This window comes from Embiotoca jacksoni, unplaced genomic scaffold (assembly GCF_022577435.1).
Source record: "Embiotoca jacksoni isolate LCO1_2020_lvr unplaced genomic scaffold, fEmbJac1.0.p SCAF_43, whole genome shotgun sequence".
Lineage (NCBI taxonomy): Eukaryota > Metazoa > Chordata > Actinopteri > Embiotocidae > Embiotoca > Embiotoca jacksoni.
Genome location: NW_027185396.1, coordinates 869,757 through 893,565, shown reverse-complemented (window position 1 = coordinate 893,565; position 23,809 = coordinate 869,757). Strand labels below are relative to the sequence as shown.

Genomic DNA, 23,809 nt, shown 5'->3' with positions numbered 1-23,809 from the left:
AAGTGAATGTATTTCTCTCCTCAGACTGACACAATATGTAGATGAACAGATAAACATCTTTTCACTGCAGAGTAAATGTGTTCTAGAATCCTGTTATAACCCTGCTGGATGCTGGCACGTTGTCTTTGCAGTGAACAGAAATATAACAAGTGGAGTTTCCTGCTTTGTGACACAAACTAAAACTCTGAAACTGAACACGTTCTCTCCACTCCTGCTGATCTACAGCCAAGATCATCATCTCATAGCAATATACGCTACAGAAACTGAAGACGGTCTGCAATGTTAAACTTGTTGCCTCAATCTACATGAAGGTCCTGGTGAGAGTGAGTCGTGCTATGTGGGACTGTTTATGTCATCTTATTCTATTATGTCTTCTATCCTGTTTTATGATCCTATTTAAAGATCATTGTCCTTTACAAAGTAAAATATATATTATGAGGAAAATCATATTTGACATTTTCTTTGGAAAATAAGCAGTATTAATATGAAGCTCCATTTAGTCATTTTTTAAAGGAAGATTTCTATTTTTGGAACAACAAACCACAACTGGGAGATACAGATGTGTTGGATAATGACATGCACACTCTTGATTTTTTTTTTTTTTCCTCTGTTAAATTTTGCATATCATGTTAGTTTCAGGCCAGCAGGAATGTGTTAAAAGTTATGAGGTCAGTTTACAAACACGCCTGAAAGTCCTGGATAGAAAATCACTACAGTATCATCATCATGTACTTTTGAAATAGAAAATGTTAAGCTTTGACAACTTGTATTTAGATATCAGTTTCATGTATAAGAATTAATAATGCTGCTCCTCCACCGCTCTGGAGATTTGTAATTTTTGTCTTTTTGAAAATAATGTATTTTACACATTCTGCAGTTGCACAAATAAATGTATTCAACTGAACTAAACTTTCAGTGTCATGCAGAACATATAAAGAAGGAAAAGCAGTAATGATTAGTTACTAAAATGAACTCCAGTGGGGCTGAAAATGTGGATCGTGGATTTATTAGTCTGTGTGTGCAGCGGAAGACAAAATCCAGAAGGAGGCGCTAACACACCGTCATTAGTAACAAACACAACAGGCCATTACTACAATCCCCCCTGGACTGCATGGACCACAACTGTCATGGCATTACAACACATGCATTTTAAGGTGCTACATTTTAGTGTGTTGCTGCTGCGAAAATGTTGTTTTAGTGACAAATTGGCTTCTGACAAATAATTACACGTGATGTGATCCTGAACACAGCAGATGAGTGTCTTAACACTACTGAAGCCAAAACCTGGTGTGGCACTGAATGAATGAAAGAAGTGGAGAAGCTACAGGTGCAGTAGAAGAGTGTCTGTAGTCTTCTACAACATGAGACCCACCTAGATCTGATCCTAACATGAGACCCAGGTGGATCTGATCCTAACATCACACCCACCTGGATCTGATCCTAACATGAGACCCACCTGGATATGATCCTAACATGAGACCCACCTGGATCTGATCCTAACATTAGACCCACCTGGATCTGATCCTAACATGAGACCCAGGTAGAATCCATCTGTCATCATCCAGTTCTGTTTGGTACTCAGCTGCATTTTTTACACTAATTTTAGTTAAATTAACCCTTTAAAGAGACACAATCAAACAAACATATTAAAAGTATAAATGTCACTTCAGTAAACATCCTTCTCTCTGTAAATGACTAACAACAATACAATATCAGCAAACAGTCACTCACAAGGAAATCTTAAAGGGGAAATATAAAAACAGATATGAAGCTCTCAGTGGAAATAAATAGGATTTGGGCCACATCAGAATGAAATGTGATTGTTGCCTAATAATGTTTTCCAACATGTAGAAACATGAAAAAGAAAACAAGCAGCTGAAGCTGATGGATCACCGCCACACTGAAAAACAGGAACAGCTGCTTCTTAGTTTTCTTTAGAGGAAAGCACATGCACAGGTCATGTTCATGATCACACACATGGGGGCGCTGACGGCTCGTTTCTGAGGTGTACCACTGTTGGGGTGGTCAATAATTACTCTCTCTCTCTCTCTCTCTCTCTCTCTCTCTATCTATTCATCTCCAGTAGCACTTCACTCATAGAAGTCATGTTCCTACACGTCTGGTTCCATTAAATGCCAACAGCTCTAATCACTGTTGTGTGGAGGTTTGTCAAAGTTCAGTATTAGTGAACACAGCTCGACTCCTTTATCCTTTAAAAATCCTGCAGGAGATCCAAAGAGCTGCAGGGGGAGTACAGACAGGATTTAGCAAGAGAGATCATACTTCTCCTATTTCAGCTTCTCTTCATTGGCTTACTATGGAATCAAAAAATGAAATCAGAATTGTTCTCCGAACTTACAAAACTCTTCATGGCCAAACTCCATCTTATCTCAAAGAGTTTATAGAACCAGATCATCCCAACAGAGTGCTTCACTCTCAGAGTGCTGGACTGCTTGTGGTTCCCAGAGTTATTAAAACCAGTCTGGGAGGATGTTTGACAAAGTTAGGGCAGGTTCAGGCTTGAGTCATCCTTTTATTATGCTGTTATCAGCTGCTGGGTGAAAGTCCACGATGCACTGAGCTCCTCTCCTGTTTCTCTCTTTCACCCTCGATGCATTTATATGACACCATTACATCTCCTTAACTTCACGCCTTCTCTCTCCCATAGTTTTCTATATTGTGTTGTTATCTTTCAGTTCTCCTTGCTTGCGTAGTTTTAGGATTTTCTTTTGCAGGTATCCCTGCAGCTCCATGTTTCTGGTCTGTGATTACTGACCTGACCAACAGTTTACTGTAAAATCATTTCATTCTGCCAAAGGCCTGACAGATAATGGAAGAGGGAGTTTGGTTGTTTGGATTGTTTGTGGATTAACCCACGTGTTGTTTTTTGTGTTTTTTTTTCAGGAACACAGGATGTGATCACTTGGCGAAGTTTGGTGTACATGTATTCATGGGAGATTCATGGGTTTTTAACTCTAGTTTATATTGGAAAATGTAGAAAAAAAACTTGGTCGCTTTTCTCAAAATAAAGAATGAAGAAATCCACATATTTGGCATTCAGATCTAAAATCCCAAACAAATAAAAAGTACCTTAAAATGTTACAGCCAACGGGACATTCACTTAAACAGTTCTGACAGGATTCAACTAAAATTTGAACAAACTATCTAACTTGTTTGTGGATTTGTGCTGGCGGTTAGATTTTTTTTTTTTAGAAAACTTAGTTCCTCACGTTGACATAAAAAGATCTCAGAGCTCTGTTTGCTGGATGCAAAAATCAGATTTAAGATATGAAGGACATAACTGACTGAAACTGAGAGATTACGTTCAGAATTCCCCTAAAATCAGGTCAAACATCTGCTTCTGTTTGACCCGGAGGGACCGGCCAGCTCAACTAAGATCATTTCATTCTGACAAATAAGAGAAGAGCGAGTTTGGTTGTTTGGATTATTTGTGGATAAACCCACGTGGTTTTTTTGCGTGGTTTTTTTTTTGTGTGTTTTATGTAAACAGGTTCTGTATCTGACATTAAAAGTATGTTGTCAAAATACAGAAAATAAAGTCAGGTCTGTAGACCTGAAGGGATTTTAGTCATCAAGATTCTCCTAATTACTTGAAATCACACTGAATTAATCTCAGATTAAAAATAGTCCTCCAAGAGAAGCGCTGCAGTTTGGTTATAAAATACGATTATAGTAGGAATGTTTCATATAGCTGCCACTTCTTGTTTGTTTTTTTACCTAGTCTAACCTGTACTAGTACACCTGGCTGGTAAAAGCTGGATAAAAGTGCCGTGCTGGACGTGACAAATAAAAACATCTTTGATGGTTTTCAATGATGATGAGTTGTCTGTTTGTTTAAATAAACGTTCTGCACAGTTGCACTTGAAACTGTTCGAGGTCATTTGTGGATCTGTGTGTCGATGTGGTTGGGAGGGTTATCTTTCGAGGAATCGAGGGAAAGAAACAGACCTGCCCTTTATAAGTCTGCACTGTTTACTTTCAGTTACACATCAAGATCATCTGAACGTCATGTCAGTCATCTTTTTTTTAAGCTGCTATATTTTCATATTTATTTCGCATCAAAAGTAAGATTTCCGATGCCACTTAAACTCCTCCGAGTGCCGTGATGTAGACAGGTAAGTCTTGATTTGTGTTATTCATGTTATTTGGTAACATCTACAAACAGCCTTAACACACAAAGATCAGTGTGTTGTTGAGTTCCCGGTGAAAAATACAATAATGTTCCAGTTCATGCAATGTTTTTTTGTTGTTGTTGTATTTCCTCATACCCAGTAGCATGAAGGTATTTTTGTGTCTTTATTATGCAAGCAAAAAAAAGATAACAGTTTTGACAGCAAATTTCTTGCTCTGCAATAAAAAATCAAGTTTGTAAGTAAAAATATATAAACTGATAATAAGATTATTGCAATGCAAAAAAAAAAATTTGCTCTTACAGTTTTGATTACAGAATTAAGAATTTTGCTTCTGAAACTAGACTTTTTGGCTGCAAATTGAAAACCTTTGCTATCGAGTCAAAAACCTATAAGTTGAGTTGGATGTAGTGAGCGGGACATACGATGGAGACGCAGTTTCTATTGGTGGATTGACTTCTGCCACACAGCATGGACACGTCCTGCTGCTTCTGTAGACACCCGACAGGAGAGGACAGTGTTTAAATACATGGAGGCATGTTTGTGTGATATCAATCTTTTTCTATGGAAAGTGATGTAAGAAGGCTCTCCTCTTTATCAGCCTCCCGATGTCTCCTCTGTGACACACTCTTGACACACACACACACACACACACACACACACACACACACACACACACTGTTGTAACCCCAATTGTTTTCCCGAGTCCGTTGATAGAAGCAGTCTTTAGGCAGTTACCGGTCTTAGCTTATTTTTATTAAGCATAGCATACAAGATATCTTGGAGAGCCCAACATCAACAAAGGTCTCTTTGTTGGATTCTAACTTCCCGCTTTCCGGCACATACACTTATACCAGGGGTGGGCAATTAATTTTTACCGGGGGCTGCATGAGCAACCCGAGCACTGCTGGAGGGCCACATCGACAATATTTCAATTAAATTTTGCTCAATATTATTTTTTATATACCGTAAGATAAAAAAAAAAAAAAAAAAAAAAAAAATTTAATAATAATAATAATAATAATAATTTCATTTAACCTAACTTAACTTTATACAAAAGAAGATTGCTTTTGATGGTTTTATTTAAACTCTTAATCCTTAAATATTTATATTAGGCTATGTGAAATTGAAATAAGAAAACAAAAACAATCTTTGAATCACTGCAATTTATTTTTAACTTGTTCACACTTTAACTTTGTTCCACAAACAAGGAAAAACAACAAACAACTTAACAAGTTTATAGAAATACTGCAATACAACAAACAATAACTTGTTATGTTTTCCACCTCATTTGACCTCTTCAGTGCGAATAATCCAGTCTGTTCTGGGCTTGAACAAGGGCATTGAAATCTGGCTGAATGTCTGAGGTGGCTATGCGAAGGACAGCTGAGAGGTGCTCATCAGTGATAGAGGATCTGTGTTTGGATTTGTTGAACTTCATCACAGAAAATGTCTGTTCACATACATAGGTGGATCCAAAGAGGACCAGAATCCTCTGAGCATGCCTCCTCAGGTGTGGAAAGTTCTCCTCTTTGAGGGAGGAGTAAAAGTCCAGCAGTGAGACTGACCTGAAGTGCTCTGCCAGAAGTAGGTCAGACTGCAGGTCAATGAGCTCCATCTGAACATCGCTTGGTGCATTGTCCACACTGCAGTTGAAGGGAGAAGAAACCATGTGCATTTCACTCTCAAGAGTTTTGAAATCTTGAAATCGCCTCGAAAACTCTCCATGCAGTGCTTCTAACTTGCTTGAGTACTTGTGGAGGTGATCGGCCGATCTTGTGGCTTCCTTTAGTGTTGGCAAGTGGGTCAGGATGTTGTCCTTCACTTGGCTTGAGAGAAGCTGCAACTTTCTCCTGAAAGCCGTCACTGCACTGTACATCTCATGCACAAAAAGGCCCTTGCGCTGCAGTTTGACATTCAGTTCGTTCATGAGTGCAGTCACATCCACAGCGAATCTGAGGTCTGCCACCCAGTCTTCATCTGAAAGTTCTGGGATGTCATGTCCTTTCTTCCCACAGAAATTCTGAATCTGGTCTCTCAGGTCCCAGACACTTTTCAGTACTTTGCCCAGGCTGAGCCACCTGACGTTGCTGTGGTAGCTTATGTCACCATGTTCACTCTCATTTTCCTCCAAAAGTGCAACAAATTGTCTGATTTAACGCTCTCGCTCTGATAAAGTTAACTGTTTTACTTACAGCATCAACAACATGGTTAATTTTTAACACTGTCTTACACAACACTTCCTGATGTATAATACAATGCAAAAATGTCAATTTCTGCACAGGGTTAATTTCTGTCACTTTATCCTGCATCCTCTTTAAAAGTCCAACATTTTTCCCCGTCAGATTTGGACAACCATCTGTTGTCACACCTGCCAGCTTGTCCCATTTCAGTCCTAACATGTCCAAACACGCATTTACCTCTGTGAACAAGTCATTACCTGTGGTTGTCCCTTTAATTGACTGCATGGCTGCCAGCTCCTCCGTGATTTGAAAGTCTGCAGTTATCCCACGTAAGAAGATGAGCAGCTGGGCGGTGTCACGTACATCGCAGCTCTCATCCAAAGCCAGCGAAAAACAGTCAAAGTCGGCCGCTCTGTTCTTCAGCTGAAGCTCCAAGTTTCCAGCGATGGTCTCAACCCGCCTCGTTACAGTGCGTCGGGAGAGTGACACGTTCTCAAATGCGCCCCTCTTCTCCAATAAGCACTCCTTAATAAACTCTCCGTCAGAAAACGCCTTACTTTTTCTGGCGATTTTGTGAGAAATGACGAAACTTGTCCTCTGCAGTTTTACCATCAACGCATCAGCCTCCCTTGCGCGCTCTTCATCAGACAGATTCCCGTATTTATCCTCGTGCTTCGTCGTGTAGTGGCGATTCAAATTATATTCTTTAAACACAGCAACCTGTGTACCACAAATTGAGCACACGGCTTTACCTTTAATTTCTGTAAAGAAATACTTGGCAGTCCATGTCTTGTTGAAAACACGGCATTCGTCATCAACTTTTCCTTTTTTAGCGTGAGCTGACATCTCGGGGGTAACCGGGCATCACTTGTCGCTGTGCACCTTCACTTAGTGATGTCACGAGGTGTGCCGACGCTTCGAAGTGCGTGTCGAGTAACGGAGGGGGCGTGTCCTCGAAGCGCGTGTCGAGGCTTGCTTCATTTAGGGGAGGAGCCAAAAATGATGACGTCCGAAGCCTCGCTGCCCGGCTGTACCACGTGACTGCTCCGGGAAGTGGTTCAGATTTTGCTGGGAGGTTTGACAGCAATATAAACCCCTCAGGCTCCGTTCAAAATGTGGGTTGATGGTGGAGAGTTGAGGTCAGTTGAGAGTTTAGATAGTTTGGAGAAGTTAGAGAGAGAGAGATAGTTTGGAGATTTAGGAGAGAGAGGAGAGAAGGAGGTGATAAGATGGAGCCAGATAGGAAGAGGAGGATTTCCCCTGTGTGGGAACACTTTGATTTGATAACTCCTAATAAGGTAAATCTAACTCTATTTCAGACACATTAGGTTTGCTTATCAAGAACTGCATTTTTCACAGTTTCTTATTTTATTCAAAGGTGAGGTGTTTATTGTGCTCCAAGGAGTTGGGGTACAATAACAACACCTCATCCATGCTGAGGCGTTACCGTGCCTTGCATGAGAATAAGGAGGAAACTGGAGCTTCACCCAGCCAAGGTAAGTCATTACAATATTACAAATGCACCATCACAATTTTTCCCTCTTCACTTTTGTTTATTGTGCAAATAAAGACAGGTAACAGACACTGTATTTATTCTCTTTTAACCAGCCACCAGAAAACAAGAGCTGGATGAAGCCCTCGTCTCCATGATAGTGAAGGACACACAGCCCTTCAGTATTGTGGATGATGTTGGATTCAGGGCGTTTGTGTCCAAACTGGATCCTAATTATGTTCTCCCTACAAGGCAGGTATGTACGGGTGCATGCATGAAACAAATGAGTACTTTATTGTGTCTCACAGTTCAGCACTATATATTTTTTCCTTTAGGCTCTGAAGGCCATGGTGGAGGCCAAGTATGAGTCAGCTAAGGAGAAGGCTAAAGTGGAAAAGGTGGCTGCTGTCAGCCTTACTTCTGACATGTGGACATCCACAAAACCAAAAACTGTTGAGAAACTGTTATTTCTGAATAAAAATGAATAAAATGTCCCCTGTCCTGTACATCATTGTCCAAGTTACACAAGCATATTCAGTCCCCTCTTCCTAGTTCCACAAGCACTTCCACTGTCCTCTGCCTGCTTAAGCCCATGACATTTTACTAAAGTGACAGAAAAACATGATTACACAACCTGCCATATCATATGATACTACCATTTTGGGAAAATTTACTCACACAGAATACATTCAAAAAATATTTTATTATGCACATATGTGATAATTTATGTACAGAAATGATTTGGTCATACATTTTTGTAATTCATAGTCATTCCCAACAGCCATAACAGACACAAAAATGCAATGCATCACATGTGGTTCAGATACAGCTGCCTGTGATTATACACTTGGCCAGCAGGTGGTTTCGTGTTCACATGAAGCTCCGAGTAATGAACCCTTTCTAGAACCAATTGGCTGAAGTGGTTGGATGCCTCATGAGGCTTCATCTCACCATCACTACCTTCACTCACAGGTTATACACGGACATACGTCCATAAATAACACTTTTCAAAATAAAAGCAGCACAGTTGTATTGCACGCATAGTATAAGTCTTATACTATTGGAAGAGGCATGACCTATACTGTGGCGGGAACATTTGCATATGTTTGTCTCAGTACTTTTCCACTGTCCTCCGTTTAAGCCACACCTCCTCTTGCCTGATAGCGAGTTGCACCCCACGTGATCCTCCCACACACTTTCCTGTTTTCTATGTAAAGACAAACAGTCAACACATTCAGTTCCCTGGAACACATTTCATTTCCTAATAAGATGCACTGTTGCATCCTACATTTGGCCATATTTCATACACGTGATAAGTTCCTGCATAAGCAATGTGTTCTCTAATGATTACAGTCAGTATGTATTTCGAATGTACATCATATGAGCCCACATATGCTTTAATCAGATCCCACAACACACACACACACACACACACACACACAGAAAACAACTCCCTCTTTTCACACTAATATTAATAGCTTCTCCCACTTGTCTGTCTGTATCTCTTCAATATTCAGGTACGACACTCGGCATGAGTATAAATCTTTGGCCAGTGAGCGACTGGGCAGGTCGGACTACCAGGAGCAGTATGTGTTTGTTTACAGGTGAGCTGAACTGTGTGTGCCACTTTACATCTCCACACACCTAAATGTTAAGACTGAGTGCAGACGGTAATGTTTGTGTCTACTCTCTGTATCTGCATGTGTGCAGGGCTGACAGAGTGACAGTCACTGGCCAGTATCGGTACCCAGATGATCTCCATGGAGACGTGGATGCTTTTGCAAGAGAGCCTAATCTGGGTCTCAGAGTCAGAAGACATCATATTGGTTTGTAGTAAGTTGACTCACAGTCAGATTTAGGGGACTTCAGAGGACATTATAATAATAATGTGTTGTAATTTGAGAGATCCATCATGGCTGATCATCATACTCTTATCAGAACATATGAAACTTCAGCAGCTACATTGGCACAATGAGATACTTTAAATTCATTTAATCACTGGGATTTAGATTTTGTTAATCTTCCCTCCCCAACAGTTCCAGTTTGTTTTATTTTGAAAAGCACATCTGTCTTGTTTCAGTGACGAGGCTGTGTGTCTTAAGAAATCTTCAAAACCATACTCGAAGTCTGTAAAGTATTTCCTGGGGTGAGATCCCAGACACACACGATATACCACAAAGTACAGAGAGTAAAATAACTGGACAAACAAATTAGCTTCTTTCATCAAACCTTCTTCCTTCCAAACATGAGAGACTAAAGCACTTCATTTAAATAGGATTAAGTGATGGGTGTGGTTTGAGTTATTTACGTACTTTTACGTGATACTTTGTTTCTAAACCAGAGTCCATAAAAAATAGGAATTTAGAATAACAGAGGGAAGTGTATATATCACTTTAATTGGTTATAAAAATGGATAATAAAGACCAAGTAAATTCTGATAATGCTCCATCTTTGAGGAGACTGGAAATATGACGTGTCACTGGCTGAGTCGTCCTCCTCCTCACTGTGGCTGATCTGACATTTACGTGTCAATGAGGGAAATTTTACTTTAATGTGTGAAAAGCACCTGAAACAGAAAATCATCTGCCCACACCTGGTAGAGTGTGAACGGGGTCTGTGTTTCTGGCTGTCTGGCCATGTTTGAAAACCGAATGTTAAAAGCATATGATGTGTCCATTACTTACAATGGCCAAGTTTATTATTCCCAGGATTGGGGAAAAGGTGCAATCACAGCATTTTAAAATAGCAAAAGTTGTACTCTTAGGCCCCCTCCTTGGTTCAGGGATGGTCGTTCCTCCTTCACACAGACGGCCTCTTTGACTCCAAAGCAGTGTTCCTTCCATCAAGCATGAGCTCATCCTCATCCCTGAAGGAGGCCATGGGCCTGTACTTCAGTGTAAACTGTGGAGTCCTGGCCAGAAGAGGTAGCTATTCCTCCCAGCACTTATCGGAGTACACTGCATTGCGCTGGTTCTGGTTTATGCTCAGTCAGCGGTTTTTACGTCTCCTTTCTTTGATTAGTCGTGCACTGTTTGGGCGTCAAACCCACCAATAGAAACTCACATCTATTCCCGCCCATTATGTCCAACTCAGCTTATTCCTACGCAACCAAAAGTTTTTGTTTCACAACCAAAAGTTTTTAACTTGTGACCCAAGAGGGCCGGATTTGCAATGAAAACTTTTTGTAACAGAAATAAAGTGTAATTTCAGAAGCAGAAGTCTGAATGACCAAAACTAACAAAACTGTTCGAATTTTGATTTTTTTCAATCCAAATAATTTTATTCTCAGTTCATATTTTCACTTACAAACTCGAGTTTTGAATGTAGGGTAAGAAATTTGCTCTTAAAACATTTTTGTGTTTGTAAAATATAGACACAAAAATACCTGCAGGGACACAACAAATTAGACTCAACGACATTCAATGATTCTTGATCTTCAACAAACTACAAGAGAAGATATAATTCTTGTTTTACTACTTTTTAATTGATAATGAAACTCATTTGTGTCAAATCAATATATAAGATCTGGGGAGTATTGATGAGGTATTTTACTGTTGCTGCTCTCTGAGGAAAATTTGCACTCCAACAAAAGAGGTTAAAGATACCTAAAATGTACATGTGTGAGTGTGGCAGCTAATTAGAACCAAATTTATTTATTTATTTAAACTCACTAAAAAAAAAGTTAAATCACTAAAAAGTAAGGTTAAGTAATGAATCAAACTAAATATTTGATATTGACTGACTTCCTCTGAGTTTATATTGTATCAAAAAACTTTCAACGATAAGCAAAAACTAGAAAATTAATTAAAAAAAATAAACTAATACTTTTCAGTAATGGAATGAGAAACAACACATTGAATGAACAGCAGGTTTGTTTTCCTTCTTTTAGAGCCTGACTGATCAGCTGATGAACTAAATGCTGTTCACATGACTGAATATGGAGAGAAGCATGCTGAAGGTTCTTTTCCACAAAACAACCAACAGTGTTGTTTTGTTCTTCTCCCATGGTGCATGAATTAAACTGGATTTTATTCAAGCCAGTATATTTACCAGAAAGGGAAATAGTGTTTGCATGTAATATATGTGAAACCTGATTATTCAAATCCTACATGATCAATAAAATTCTGTTTGAATTCAGTTTTATTCATATAGCACCACATCATAAGTCACGTCGAGGCGCTTGACCTTCAGACTGTATAACATGTAGAAATCCAACAGTTCCCCTTTGAGCAATCACGTGAGTGTTGAGAGGAAGAACTTGCCTTTAAAGAAATTCAACAGTTTTACATGTAACTGTCAGCTAAGAAGGAGTTTTGGTCTCTGAACAGCAGACTTTTGCTTTTGAAATGAGGCTCTTTTTGTCACAAAAAGTTTTGATGGCAACATTTTGGTGTTTCACAATCACTAGCTATTTTCTGAAAGCTGGTGTGATGAGGAAATTAAAGATGTGAAAGAGGTTTCATTAAGCTGCACGTTTCAGTTCTCATAAAACTACTTTAACGTGGGAAACAAAGTTCGAACACCAGAACCTGTGATTAGTGTCAGATTTTATTCTTTAGTATGTAAAAAAGAAGATTGATATAACGATAAATAATTTTACTTTTATTAAAGGAGAGTTATACCAGTTTTAAACACCAAAGTGGAAAACACACATGATGTCTTTTGAGTTAGTGTTGGTTGGGTTTGAGGACTACAGGTTTGAAAATGACATTGTTGGGGATGTTGAGTTCTTCAGACCTCTCATAGTTACATTAACCACCACCAGCATAACAGCCAAATCTCCATCTGGAGTTGCATTGTGGGTATTTTAGGGGTCAAGTTTTGACAAAAAGAATATGTGGAATAAGAAGTTCATAAACTTTATTAATCTCTGCCAGTGTCTTGTCATTGTCAGCACTGAGCTCCATCCTGCCCCGATCAGAAGGAGGTTCCAATAAAGGCTGGGGAAATAAAAAAGGGGGAATTGTGAGGAAATTTTCATTCAACATTGGTCTCCCTCTCTCTTACTTACTGTCTAATTATTTCTCATTACCTTTTTATTATTAATAATAATATCCCATCAGGTTCCCTGGCGTAAGTCACTACGTCCTCCTGAAATCTGTGTTGCCATAAGTTCAGGTCTGTTGTGGCTACAGACGGAGACGGTTAATTTAATTATCTTTCCGACCATATCCACATTAATACACATACAGTGCAACGAGATCATGTTTCTCAGGACCAGGGTGAAACGTAATAAACACAAGACATAATAGTGACCAGTTTGTCCTGTAGTAAAGGTCGACAGTGAATTAGTATAGATAGTCCAACAGGGTGCAGAGTGGTTAATGTTTTACAGTCTTATCGCCTGTGGAAATAAACTGTTCACAGTCTGGTAGTGTTTGATTTGAAGATGCCACTGGAGAGGTGTTCAGAGAAGTGGCATCTATGTACAACTTTAAACACTTTTACACTCGTCACACAGTCTAAAGTTGACCAGCATCAGACTTTAAAAGGCTACATTAGTTGTTTACTGTTGTAGGAATGAGGAATTCACTTACAGAGATCAGATTTTTATTTTCAGCCACTTCTTTGTGTTTTATGAAGTGAAACAGATCTGGTCTTGTGCTCACGATCTCGGTTCCACAAATGATTGGACATACAGAGTTGACTTCCCTGTCCTTCCCTGCTACAACTACCAGCTCAAGATAATGCCAACATGGCAGATTTGGGACTTGTTTCTTCACATCCAATCTTTTTTTTTTAGCTGTAACATTTTACGGTACTTTTTATTTGTTTGGGATTTTAGATTTTAATGCCAAATATGTGGATTTCTTCATTCTTTATTTTGAATAAAGCAACCAAGTTTTTTTTTTCTACATTTTCCAATACAAACTAGAGTTAAAAACCCATGAATCTCCCATGAATAACAGTCCAAGTGAAAGAAGGCGGCAGCTGCTGCTGACTAAACCCATAAAAAAGATCTCATAATGAGCTGCTGTGTGCTTCATTAATTCACCTCGTAAAGAAAAGGAAAGACCACCACAGATCCAGACATACTGCCATGTGTCAGCTCCTCTCTTATCTGTTAATTTCATGCATGAGTTTTTAGCTGCTTACTTTCAGGAAGCCATGCCATAAATCTATGAGTGTGTGCATTTAAAGAGCAAACATACATAACTGACTGAAACTGAGAGATTACGTTCAGAATTCCCCTAAAATCAGGTCAAACATCTGCTTCCGTTTGACCCGGAGGGACCGGCCAGCTCAACTAAGATCATTTCATTCTGACAAATAAAAGAAGAGCGAGTTTGGTTGTTTGGATTATTTGTGGATAAACCCACGTGTTTTTGTGTGTTTTGTGTAAACAGGTTCTGTATCTGACATTAAAAGTATGTCGTCAAAATACAGAACATGAAGTCAGGTCTGTAGACCTGAAGGGATTTTAGTCATCAAGATTCTCCTAATTACTTGAAATCACACTGAATTAATCTCAGATTAAAAATAGTCCTCCAAGAGAAGCGCTGCAGTTTGGTTATAAAATACGATTATAGTAGGAATGTTTCATATAGCTGCCACTTCTTGTTTTTGTTTTTACCTAGTCTAACCTGTACTAGTACACCTGGCTGGTAACAGGGACAGGTTAGACTAGGCTGGTACTCCCCCACCCCACCCCACCACACACCGCCCCCCGTACTGTGAATCCCTCCTTCTTTGAAGATCCCACTGGAGAAGAGTTCAGTGAAGTGGCATCTATGTACCGAGCCACGGTCAGCAGGAGTCCAACTGGAATATAGTTTGCTATTGATGTGCCTTCATTTTTAATCGTTAGTGTTTTATTCATCACTTGCGTTTGATAAAAGTTCTGTGTTGTCTTACTGAAACTGCGAAATATATAAATACAAATAAATAAATCTTTGATAGTTTCTAATGGTGATGAATTGCCTGTTTGTTTAAATAAACGTTCTGCACAATTGCACTTAATACAATGTCCGTGTCCATTTGTGGATTTACACTCATCTGTATCGATGTGGACGTGGAGGCTTGTCTTTGGGGGATTTACGGGAGGAAAGAGCTTTTATAGTCATTGTCTGTCTTGTTGGACACAGACCCGCCCTTTATGATTCTACACTTTGTACTTTCAGTTACATCAAGATCATCTGAACGTCAATCGATCACCTTATTTTGAACCTGCTGTATTTAAATTTATTTCGCAGCGAAATTAATATTTCCGATGACACCTAAACTACCCTGAACACCGTGACGTAACCGTAGACTGTATGGATGTAACCCACGACTGTAGTATGTGTTTCTCCGTCGACGGTAAGTTCCTTGATTTGTGTTATTCATGTTATTTGGTAACATCTACAAACAGCCTTAACACACAAAGATCAGTGTGTTGTTGAGTTCCCGGTGAAAAATACAATAATGTTACAGTTCATACAATGTGTGTGTTTTATTTTGGGTTTTTTTTCTGTTTCGTAACGTCGATACCGAAAGTATTTCCTCATACGCAGCAGCTGTTGTTAACATGTTCATGTAAAATAGATGAAAAGAGTTTTAAAAACGGTTTCACTTCGTGTACCTGCAGAGTGAAGCAGCTCTTAATGCAGAAATAGACTTTAATCCAGAACAAGTCGTTGTACAGACATGAACAGTGAACGTTGTGGATCAGATCAGAGACCTCAATGATCCAGTCCCGACGGACCACAATGATTCCTTTGTTTTACATCTCTTGAGTTTTGTCTGTATCTGTATATTGGTTTGGTTCATAACGTTTTCCAAGTGAGAGAACAACTGTAACTGACAAAGAACTCTCAAGATATCTATCAGTCATAAAGATTGGATGAAGTTTGAAAGTTGGAGTTGTAATAATGTGAACTTTGATCAGCTCATTGAGCTAAAAACAGTTTTATGTTGACGAAGAGAAAACAAAGTCAGCAACTTGAAACCTGCTCTGTAGCTTCATGTTAACTATTTCAAACCTGTCAGCTGATCTCTTCCTCACAGTAAACATGTTTCCTGGTTAGTGCAGCTTTTATAATGTCTGTTTGTTTCCAGATGTTGTCCTGATGTTCTGGATTGTACAACCCAACTCATACCAAATCTCAGTGAAGTTCTATCTTCCGTCCAAGAGAACTTTCATCCTGCTGTACAAAATGATCTGGAGAAGAAAACATTTGACTGCTGCAACGTTTCTGGTAAAAAACTGTTCACAGCATAAAATTACAGGAAGCTGTTTTTAATGAATAATAATTTATACATTACATGATTCCTCCTGCAACATTTCTGATTTTATAAACTCCTTTTCTTGTCTGACTGTGTCTTTCTGACTCTGTTACTTCTATTAATCTAATCTAATAATGTCAGGTTTCACACGATGAAAGTCAAATAATAAAATGAGAAATTAAAGCTGTTGTGTTCAACAACTCTCCAGAGAGAACAGGTGGGAGGTGGGAGGGTGGGAAGGTGATGAAGGCATGTTACAGAAATAGTGCCGGTTTGAACTTTTGAAATAGGTGTAAAGGTTTTTCCAGTGGTGGCTGTGAGGGGATGGGATTGTTCTTTTGTTTTTTATTTAAATTGTGTGGTGGTAACCAGCCCCCAATGGGTTTATGTTTTGGATCTGATAAACCAAGAGCTCAAAAGTCAGCTTCATTCTAGTTTTGTATTCTGAGACTTCCCTCTGATGAGACAGTTGTTTATTTCTGGACATGCTGTAGATTTATGCAGCTCAGCAATCCAGCAGAATTCAAACAGCACATTCAGTAAGATTTAGTGGGCTGTCTGAATGAATGGTGTATACTGGAAACACTGGTGTACCTCCACTCCACTTTAACAGATGCAAACTACCTGCTTGTTGCTGTGATTCAAATTCTCTGCATTTACATAATGATTAATACGATAACTTCACTCTTCTGACTCAGATTGGGAACTTCTAATTCCCATTTTAGCGTGTTGTGGTTGTAATTATACATGATCATCATGTTTCTTCATGAGTTCTGAGCACATTTATTCACAGTTTTAAACTTGCCTGTGATTGATTTGGGCATGTGGATAAAAATTCAAAAACTGTTAATAATAGAAACACACACACAAAAGTCCACAGCTCCTGACTGGATTGTGATTTAGGAAATTTCTCAGAGCAACTCTTGATTGAGGAAAGGACAGAAACCCTTATCTTAGTGAGGAGGTGTGGTCAACCCCTTTGCTAGGTGACACCCTTTTAAAAGATGCGATTGATCAAAAAAGAATGGACGATGACATCCAGTGGAAATAAAATGAACTGCGTCCCAATATGAGGCTGTGAAAGTGGGTTTTTGATATTTCCACTTTCATTTCAGCCGTTATTGTGTTGAGAGGGAGAAGTGAGCGTCTCCAAGGAAACCGACCACAAACATCATCACTGGACGATATCATTTATAGCGTTTCATTAACGTGCAGTCATTCAGCGTTTGAAGAATATTCCTCTGACCTCGCTGTACTTCTGCAGTTTTCTCCTCTGATCAAGAAATTCTTCAGCCTCTGAAAAGTCCTCCTCCCTGCTCCGAACAGTTGTTCTCCATCTTGAGGGTCAAGATGTTTTCTTTTGTTTTAGTCTGATGAATCTTTGTGAATACGTCCCCTGGTTGCTGCAGTGACTTCTTACGGTCTGTTTCCTTTTTTCCGCCTCCTGCTTGTCTTTATTTGTCGTGTCTTTAATTTTGCAATTGGAATCAAGCTGCTCTTTATTTCAACTGAGATTTCACTGAGACAGAAAAAACCCTTGTTTTCCCTCTTCACAGATACTTGTGATGAAAGTCTTCAGTGGTCCCACCATCACATGTCATCCAGCTGAGTATCTCATCGGGGATGAATGCTGTCCTAAATGTCTGTCTGGTAAGATCCAACTGAAGGCTGAAGGGTCATTTCACTTTGATCATCACATATGGAGTCTTTCTGTTATGCTGTAAGTGTGAATGATGTTTGTGTTTAGATCAGTGGAGTCAGTGAAGTTTCACTGCTCTCTGCTGCTGCTCTTCATGTTCACAAGAGGAAGTTATTGGTGGACAACATCCACCTACCTAATCAAAGGTTTTTTTTTATGTTTATTTATATTTAAAATAATTATTTTCAACAGGAAGTCGTGTTAAAATTCATTGTACCGAGTTCCGCAGCACTTCATGTCTGCCCTGCATAGAGGGAACCTACATGGATAAACCTAATGGATTATCACAATGTACTCTCTGCACAATCTGTGATGCAGGTAAATATCTGTTCATATTTTCTAATCATTTGAAAGAGAAAAATCAAATGTCTACTGGTTGATACGTACAGTACCAACAGTTTAAATCAAATCCAGACAAGTCATTTATGCAGATGTTTCCCATGAATTCATCATTTGGAGGAGTTATTTTATCACATTTATTGAAGAAGTTGTAAACACTGAAGGTGTCTTATAGATAGAAAAAGCAGCATGTAGCTCTGTAGCAGATACAAACAGAATAGAGGTTTTCTAACTGTGTTTAACCTCCATGTGTGTTGACAGGTTCTGGTCTGAAGGTAAAGAGGTCATGTACAGTAACATCAGATACAGTTTGTGAACCACTGGAGGGATTCTACTGTACTGACTCTACAGAAGGCAACTGTGCAGCAGCAGAGAAACACACAACCTGTCAGCCAGGACAATACATCAGCCAGAAAGGTTGGTTTTCTTGGACTGACTTTTAAGAATATATTATATATACTGAGCTCAAACGTGCCAATGATTAATGATGATTAATGATTACAGTAAGACTGACCTGGCCTTGATCTTGAACCAGCAGAGTTTTCACATGAAACATATGGCTGGACAAAAGATTATTTTGTGGTGCTTCCTGCCACATCTTTACTTCCATCAGTGAATGGAATTTGCTCAGTTGTCCTTCAATACTGATATCTATTGATTACAGTCTGGTACTTCTATTGAACTAAATGCTGACTGACTGTTTCTCTTATCCAGCTGTCAGACAGTCATCCAATCTGCTCATTACTTGTCATGTAAAACTTTGAATCCTTTCATGCAGCTGTATATCATGTGTGTTTGTGCAGGAACAGCCTTCAGAGACAGTGTGTGCTCTGACTGCACTGATGGAACATTTTCAAATGGGACATTTACATCTTGTCAGCAACACACACAGTAAGTGAAGCTTCACATCAGATATGGACACATTTGATTTCTTGAAGCAGCAGTTAATTTGTAATATCTGTATATTTTCCTGTAAAATCTCCTTCTGTTATTCCAGATGTGAAACAATAAACCTTCAGAAGATAAAAGCAGGAACAACTTTGACTGATGCTGAATGTGGAAAACCAAGTTTAAATGTGGCAGAAATTGTGATCAGCATCTTGGTGCCTTTTTTATTGATTTTTTTATTTGTATTAATAATTTACTGTCTCAAAACAAAGACCACATGTCTAAATGGTAAGAATTGCATTTATTAAAATGTTATTGTGGTTTTGTTGGATGATAACATTTCCTCCAAGTAATGATGCTGATTATTTTCTTTTAATTGGTTTTGTAGGTATATTCAAACAAGGAAATGCAGCCCCTCACAGCAGGGTAGGTTTGTTGTCACTGTAATTTGCTCTGTAATATACAACAACACTTTGTTTGTTTTAGATAATGAAATGTCTTGGGGTTTTTTTTTTCACCAAAAAGGAAACAACAGTTGCAGCAGAATTATTGAAGACGGATCGGGTGTGGACAGCAGCAGGTAAGACAGCAGTGTGTTGTTCTCTGAAATGTTCAGTGATGGAGGACTGTTTGACTGAGTCACATCTACAAATGTACAAGACGTCTCTGCTTTAAGTGAATGTATTTCTCTCCTCAGACAGACCCAACATGTAGATGAACAGATAAACATCTTTTCACTGCAGAGTAAATGTGTTCTAGAATCCTGTTATAACCCTGCTGGATGCTGGCACGTTGTCTTTGCAGTGAACAGAAATACAACAAGTGGAGTTTCCTGCTTTGTGACAGTGAATCGTGCTGCATGGGACTGTTTATACTGTACATACTTAACTGATGTGTGTTGATGTGCAGCATGATGAGATTATTCTTTATACTGTTTTCATGACGATATTTATGAACCATTTTCATCAAAAGAGACATTTTACTTTGGAAGGACATTGAACATACTAAATATTTACTTATAATTGCATGAGTCTGTTTGTGGCCCGATCTGAATTACCAGTAGAGTTACTGAAAGTAACAATGTGCTGAATGAATACTGACTGCTGAGTTTTCTACATAAAAAATGAAATAATAATTCCTGTACCAGTCAAGCATTTATGTTAAAATATATTCCAGCGTGTGTCAAGCTGCACAAGCGCTCAGGCCAAAGAGATGTGTTCTTGAATTTGGAAGTATTCTTTGGAAAACTATTTGGAAATGACAAAACTATTTGGAAATGACAAAACAACAAATGTGTTGGATAAAAACTAAAAAAGTGCATCTCAGAGTCTCGGAAGTCAAAAATTCACTCGTTCAATTCAGGAACTGTAGAGTTGTGGAAGTGAAGGTTTAAAGAGGTTCACGCTGAAGTGGCTTTGTAACTCAGTATGTAATAATATACAGGGAGACAAATTCAGTTGTCTCATCAATATGAATAAAAACCAGGTGGATACTTTAAATATCTTACTAAATGCTAATAAAGTCTGTGGTGGACGCCACACTGTAGTTCTTCATCAGGTTTCTAAGAAAAAAAAGCGTGATCTTGCTAAGACAGACGCTTGGTGTGCATGTGGTTTCTTTTTTTATGTTCTTGCAGTTTTTCCACACTTCCTGTGTGCAATACACACCTTAGTGTAACCGACATATTCCTCTTTTCATGTGTACATACCGTATGATTTTTACAAGTTTGTTTACTCTGTCCTTCAAACAATTTGTACAGATTTGAAATGCAGAAATGCACCTTTGTACACATATTAAACTTTAATTTTGAATAATAGAGAACAATGTTGAAGAACTGACTACTGGTGGTTTTACATAAAGAAGGACCGGACCAGAGTCTGAAGCTAAAATGTGATTTGACATCCTCAGTTAATCATGTTGGTAGAGGTGCATACACGAGCTTCTCCAAGAACACCTTCATGCATATTGAATTTAAACTCGCTGCCTTTGTTACAATTTCATTCTCCTTTAGAAAAAGTGATCCTTGGAACTGGTTATGCTCTTGTGTGATGGTAGACCTACGTAAGCCTCGAGAGTGGAAGAATTAGGAGATAGGTGAGGGCAGCTCCCTTTGGCTTTCAGTTTCTTCCTGTTGGAGTATGTTCTGAACAGTTTTTATAAATAGCTGTAATGTGTTACAACGTGATATCACGGTTTCGGTGCTGCTCGTCGTTGATGAATGCCACACGGCAACTGTATCTTAATTCTGACTCAGCTTTTATGGCTAAAGCTAACTACCCAATCCCATCTGCTCAAAACCATAAATTGTAAATACTCAAGTGGACCTCCCCTCTGGGTCTGAAAAACTCGGCCTATGCCAACATGCCCGAGACTTAAGGAAGTGCCTTAAGCTGCAATACTATCCGGTGCCGCACAGACTCCAATTCAACTGGTCACATCAAATTCAGTCAATAAAATGTGTCCATCAGTTATCTCGGTGTCAAAGGCCACTTGGGGTCGGCTCCAAAAAGCCTCCATAGACTCCCATTCAACTTCTCTCATGAAATACGTTCGTATTTTGTCACAATTAGGCCAACAAAGTCATGTTATTCTGAACTTCACAGACTGAATAGGACTGGAAGCATCAATGCTGTAGTTCCTACAATGTTTAATGTACTAAACGATCTACCCCCGGTTAACAGTGACCCAGCTGTGTGGTAGTTTGCCTCAAAAATGAGGAGATAACCGACCAGTCTGGGTGAGGGCTCTATCTTACACCTGGCACTAAGCAGGACTAAGGCAGTGTCTCTGTTAGTTCCAGATGGATGCAGCTGTTCTATCTGTCCAACACCCACGTTGTTTCAACAGCAAATGTACCGTTAGTCAAAAAATGAGGTGTGGTCAGGCGAATTGTTTGGAAATGACTATCTTGAGGCAGCAGAACGCTCGATAGGCCAACAAAAGCCTGATCCTCAGTCAGTGGCGCAGTATTTATTTGATATATTTTAAAGGCACATTGGCTGTGATATGTTCTTACATGGGAGGAGGGTCTGCAATGCCAAGCTGCAGGCATACCTGGCTTTCAAGGTGGAATTGGAAATGACAGTTCAATTGTCTTTTTTGATACTATGCCTGAAGACACTTATGATTCATTTAGAGACAAAGAACCGACCCTTTGAAGCTGACTGAGATCAGATTTGTGCAGCCTCTGCAACATGAGAATAATGTATTTGGATCCAAAAGCAGACACGGTGAAGAGAGTAAGTTCAACAGGTTTATTGTACAGATGATATTTAATGAGCAGTCCAGAACCAGAAGGGAATGTGAGTCTGAGTGTTGGGGATTGGACCCGAGAGACTGGTGTAAAGATGAATATTGACCACTACAGGGTTCTGGTCAGAGAACACAGACATCTGATTGTTCCTCACGTTACTGTATTGAGTTTGGTGTACAGTATTATAACTTGGAGACAGATGGTGACAGATCTGAACGATGGAGAATGATTTCAAAAGATGGAAAGACGAGTTTCTGAAATAAACACAGAAAGTGAATTACAGAACCGAATTATCACCAACAGTTAACATTAATTAAACATTAATATACATTCACAGGAATACAGGCTCGCTAGCCAGATTAGCCACTTAGCTCAACGTTGGGCTATTATTTGAACGGCTAATTGCATAACAAACACTTACTAACACTAAATGCACTTAAGAACATAAGTACAGCTATAAACAGAACCGTTTTACCACATAAATCCAAAGTTACAGTACTCTGACTTACATCATCAATGACTCGATCTGACTGTACTGTCGGTCCTGCAGAGCATATATGATTAGCGCAACCGGAAGCGGAAACAGTTCGCGACGTCAAAATAAAGTTTCAAGATAAGAGCGTCGTAACCGTGTTGTCTCTGTCCGTGAAGAATTCACAACACAGAGTAAACAGGCTGAGTCCTGGAGGTGAAACGGGCCGGAAGCCTGAGGCCAGGTGAGTGGACAGGAAGGACTCCTCTCGAGGGTCGGGGGAGGTTGGAGTGTGTGGCCGGTTTGTTCTGGTGTACTGGGGAACTGAAGAGGTGAGTGCCAGCTGGATGTCCAGGTAACTGCTGACTCGGTGCCGGAGAGACAGCAGAACAGGTAACTGGTGGTGAGTAAATCTGGAGGTTGTTCAGAGGCCGAGAGGTGCCAGAGGATGAGTTCAACGCGGGGCGACGGAGTCCAAACCATGGCTGCCACAGGAATGAGTCAAACGGTGATCTCGATGATCATACTGGACAGAGCAGGAAGGGTTTCAGACAGGACGAGACTGGAGCTGGAAGATAATCTCCGGAGTCTCCACGAGAAAACTACACAGGAACACAGGATGGAGGACAGGCGACCGGATCAGGTGGAGAACACAGGATCAGAACCAGAGGATCAGAACCAGAGCATCAGAACCAGAGGATAAGGTAGGTGAAATCACCAACTTACGACTGGCGGCCAGAAGCCTGATACCAGGTGTGGTGGCGGGGTGTGGTTTTAGCTCAGCTGCAGAGGGGAGAGAGTGGGGGAGTGGTTCAGGGAACAGTGCAGGAAGATGTAATGAGCACAGCTGATCTGAATATGGACTAATGAGCACAGCTGATCTGGATGTGGACTGATGAGCTCTCCCCTATAAAGTGAGAAGGAGGCTGGAGGTGAGTGAATGTAGAGGAACGTGACCAGCGCTCGGGGCACAGCAGCAGAGCGTAGGCACGGTGACCGGGATGGATTTGGAGGAAATAAACCCTGTTAACAGGGGAAACATGTGGCTGAAGTGTCTTTTGTCGGAGGAACCCACTGTCTGTAACTCAGGACTTGTTACACCAGGTTGACTAAATGGAATGATGTGA

General features: G+C 39.7%; 2 protein-coding genes, 1 long non-coding RNA gene and 1 pseudogene across 4 annotated transcripts; 3 read left to right on the top strand and 1 right to left on the bottom strand.

The window, feature by feature from the left end:
• Positions 1-5,299: 5,299 nt before the first annotated feature.
• LOC138210216 (general transcription factor II-I repeat domain-containing protein 2A-like) lies at positions 5,300-7,222 on the bottom strand (annotated as a pseudogene).
• A 213-nt stretch (positions 7,223-7,435) lies between these two features.
• On the top strand, positions 7,436-8,401 carry LOC138210223 (E3 SUMO-protein ligase ZBED1-like). The gene is made up of 4 exons (XM_069169253.1): positions 7,436-7,632; positions 7,713-7,830; positions 7,943-8,082; positions 8,162-8,401. Exons 1-4 carry the CDS (start codon positions 7,564-7,566, stop codon positions 8,312-8,314), a joined length of 480 nt encoding a protein of 159 aa, XP_069025354.1. The 5' UTR covers positions 7,436-7,563; the 3' UTR covers positions 8,315-8,401.
• Positions 8,402-9,260: 859 nt separating this feature from the next.
• Positions 9,261-13,718, top strand: LOC138210173 (uncharacterized). Of its 2 annotated transcripts, none has more exons than XR_011179229.1 (3): positions 9,261-9,430; positions 9,537-9,652; positions 11,716-13,718. It is a non-coding gene; the product is annotated as an uncharacterized lncRNA (long non-coding RNA). The 2 variants fall into 2 exon arrangements; XR_011179228.1 differs by having other exon boundaries at positions 9,537-9,659.
• A 1,291-nt stretch (positions 13,719-15,009) lies between these two features.
• On the top strand, positions 15,010-23,385 carry LOC138210154 (tumor necrosis factor receptor superfamily member 14-like). The gene is made up of 8 exons (XM_069169119.1): positions 15,010-15,125; positions 15,864-16,003; positions 17,588-17,681; positions 17,923-18,048; positions 18,331-18,486; positions 18,873-18,960; positions 19,067-19,245; positions 23,111-23,385. Exons 1-8 carry the CDS (start codon positions 15,083-15,085, stop codon positions 23,383-23,385), a joined length of 1,101 nt encoding a protein of 366 aa, XP_069025220.1. The 5' UTR covers positions 15,010-15,082.
• Positions 23,386-23,809: the final 424 nt, after the last annotated feature.

Bases quoted from the DNA above. Each gene is read 5' to 3' on its own strand.
- LOC138210223 (XM_069169253.1), top strand. From the start codon at position 7,564: ATGGAGCCAGATAGGAAGAGGAGGATTTCCCCTGTGTGGGAACACTTT. The intron at 7,831-7,942 runs GTAAGTCATTAC...TCTTTTAACCAG, and splicing joins TGGAGCTTCACCCAGCCAAG to CCACCAGAAAACAAGAGCTG. The intron at 8,083-8,161 runs GTATGTACGGGT...TTTTTCCTTTAG, and splicing joins ATGTTCTCCCTACAAGGCAG to GCTCTGAAGGCCATGGTGGA.
- LOC138210154 (XM_069169119.1), top strand. From the start codon at position 15,083: ATGGATGTAACCCACGACTGTAGTATGTGTTTCTCCGTCGACG. The intron at 15,126-15,863 runs GTAAGTTCCTTG...GTTTGTTTCCAG, and splicing joins TATGTGTTTCTCCGTCGACG to ATGTTGTCCTGATGTTCTGG. The intron at 16,004-17,587 runs GTAAAAAACTGT...CCCTCTTCACAG, and splicing joins TGACTGCTGCAACGTTTCTG to ATACTTGTGATGAAAGTCTT.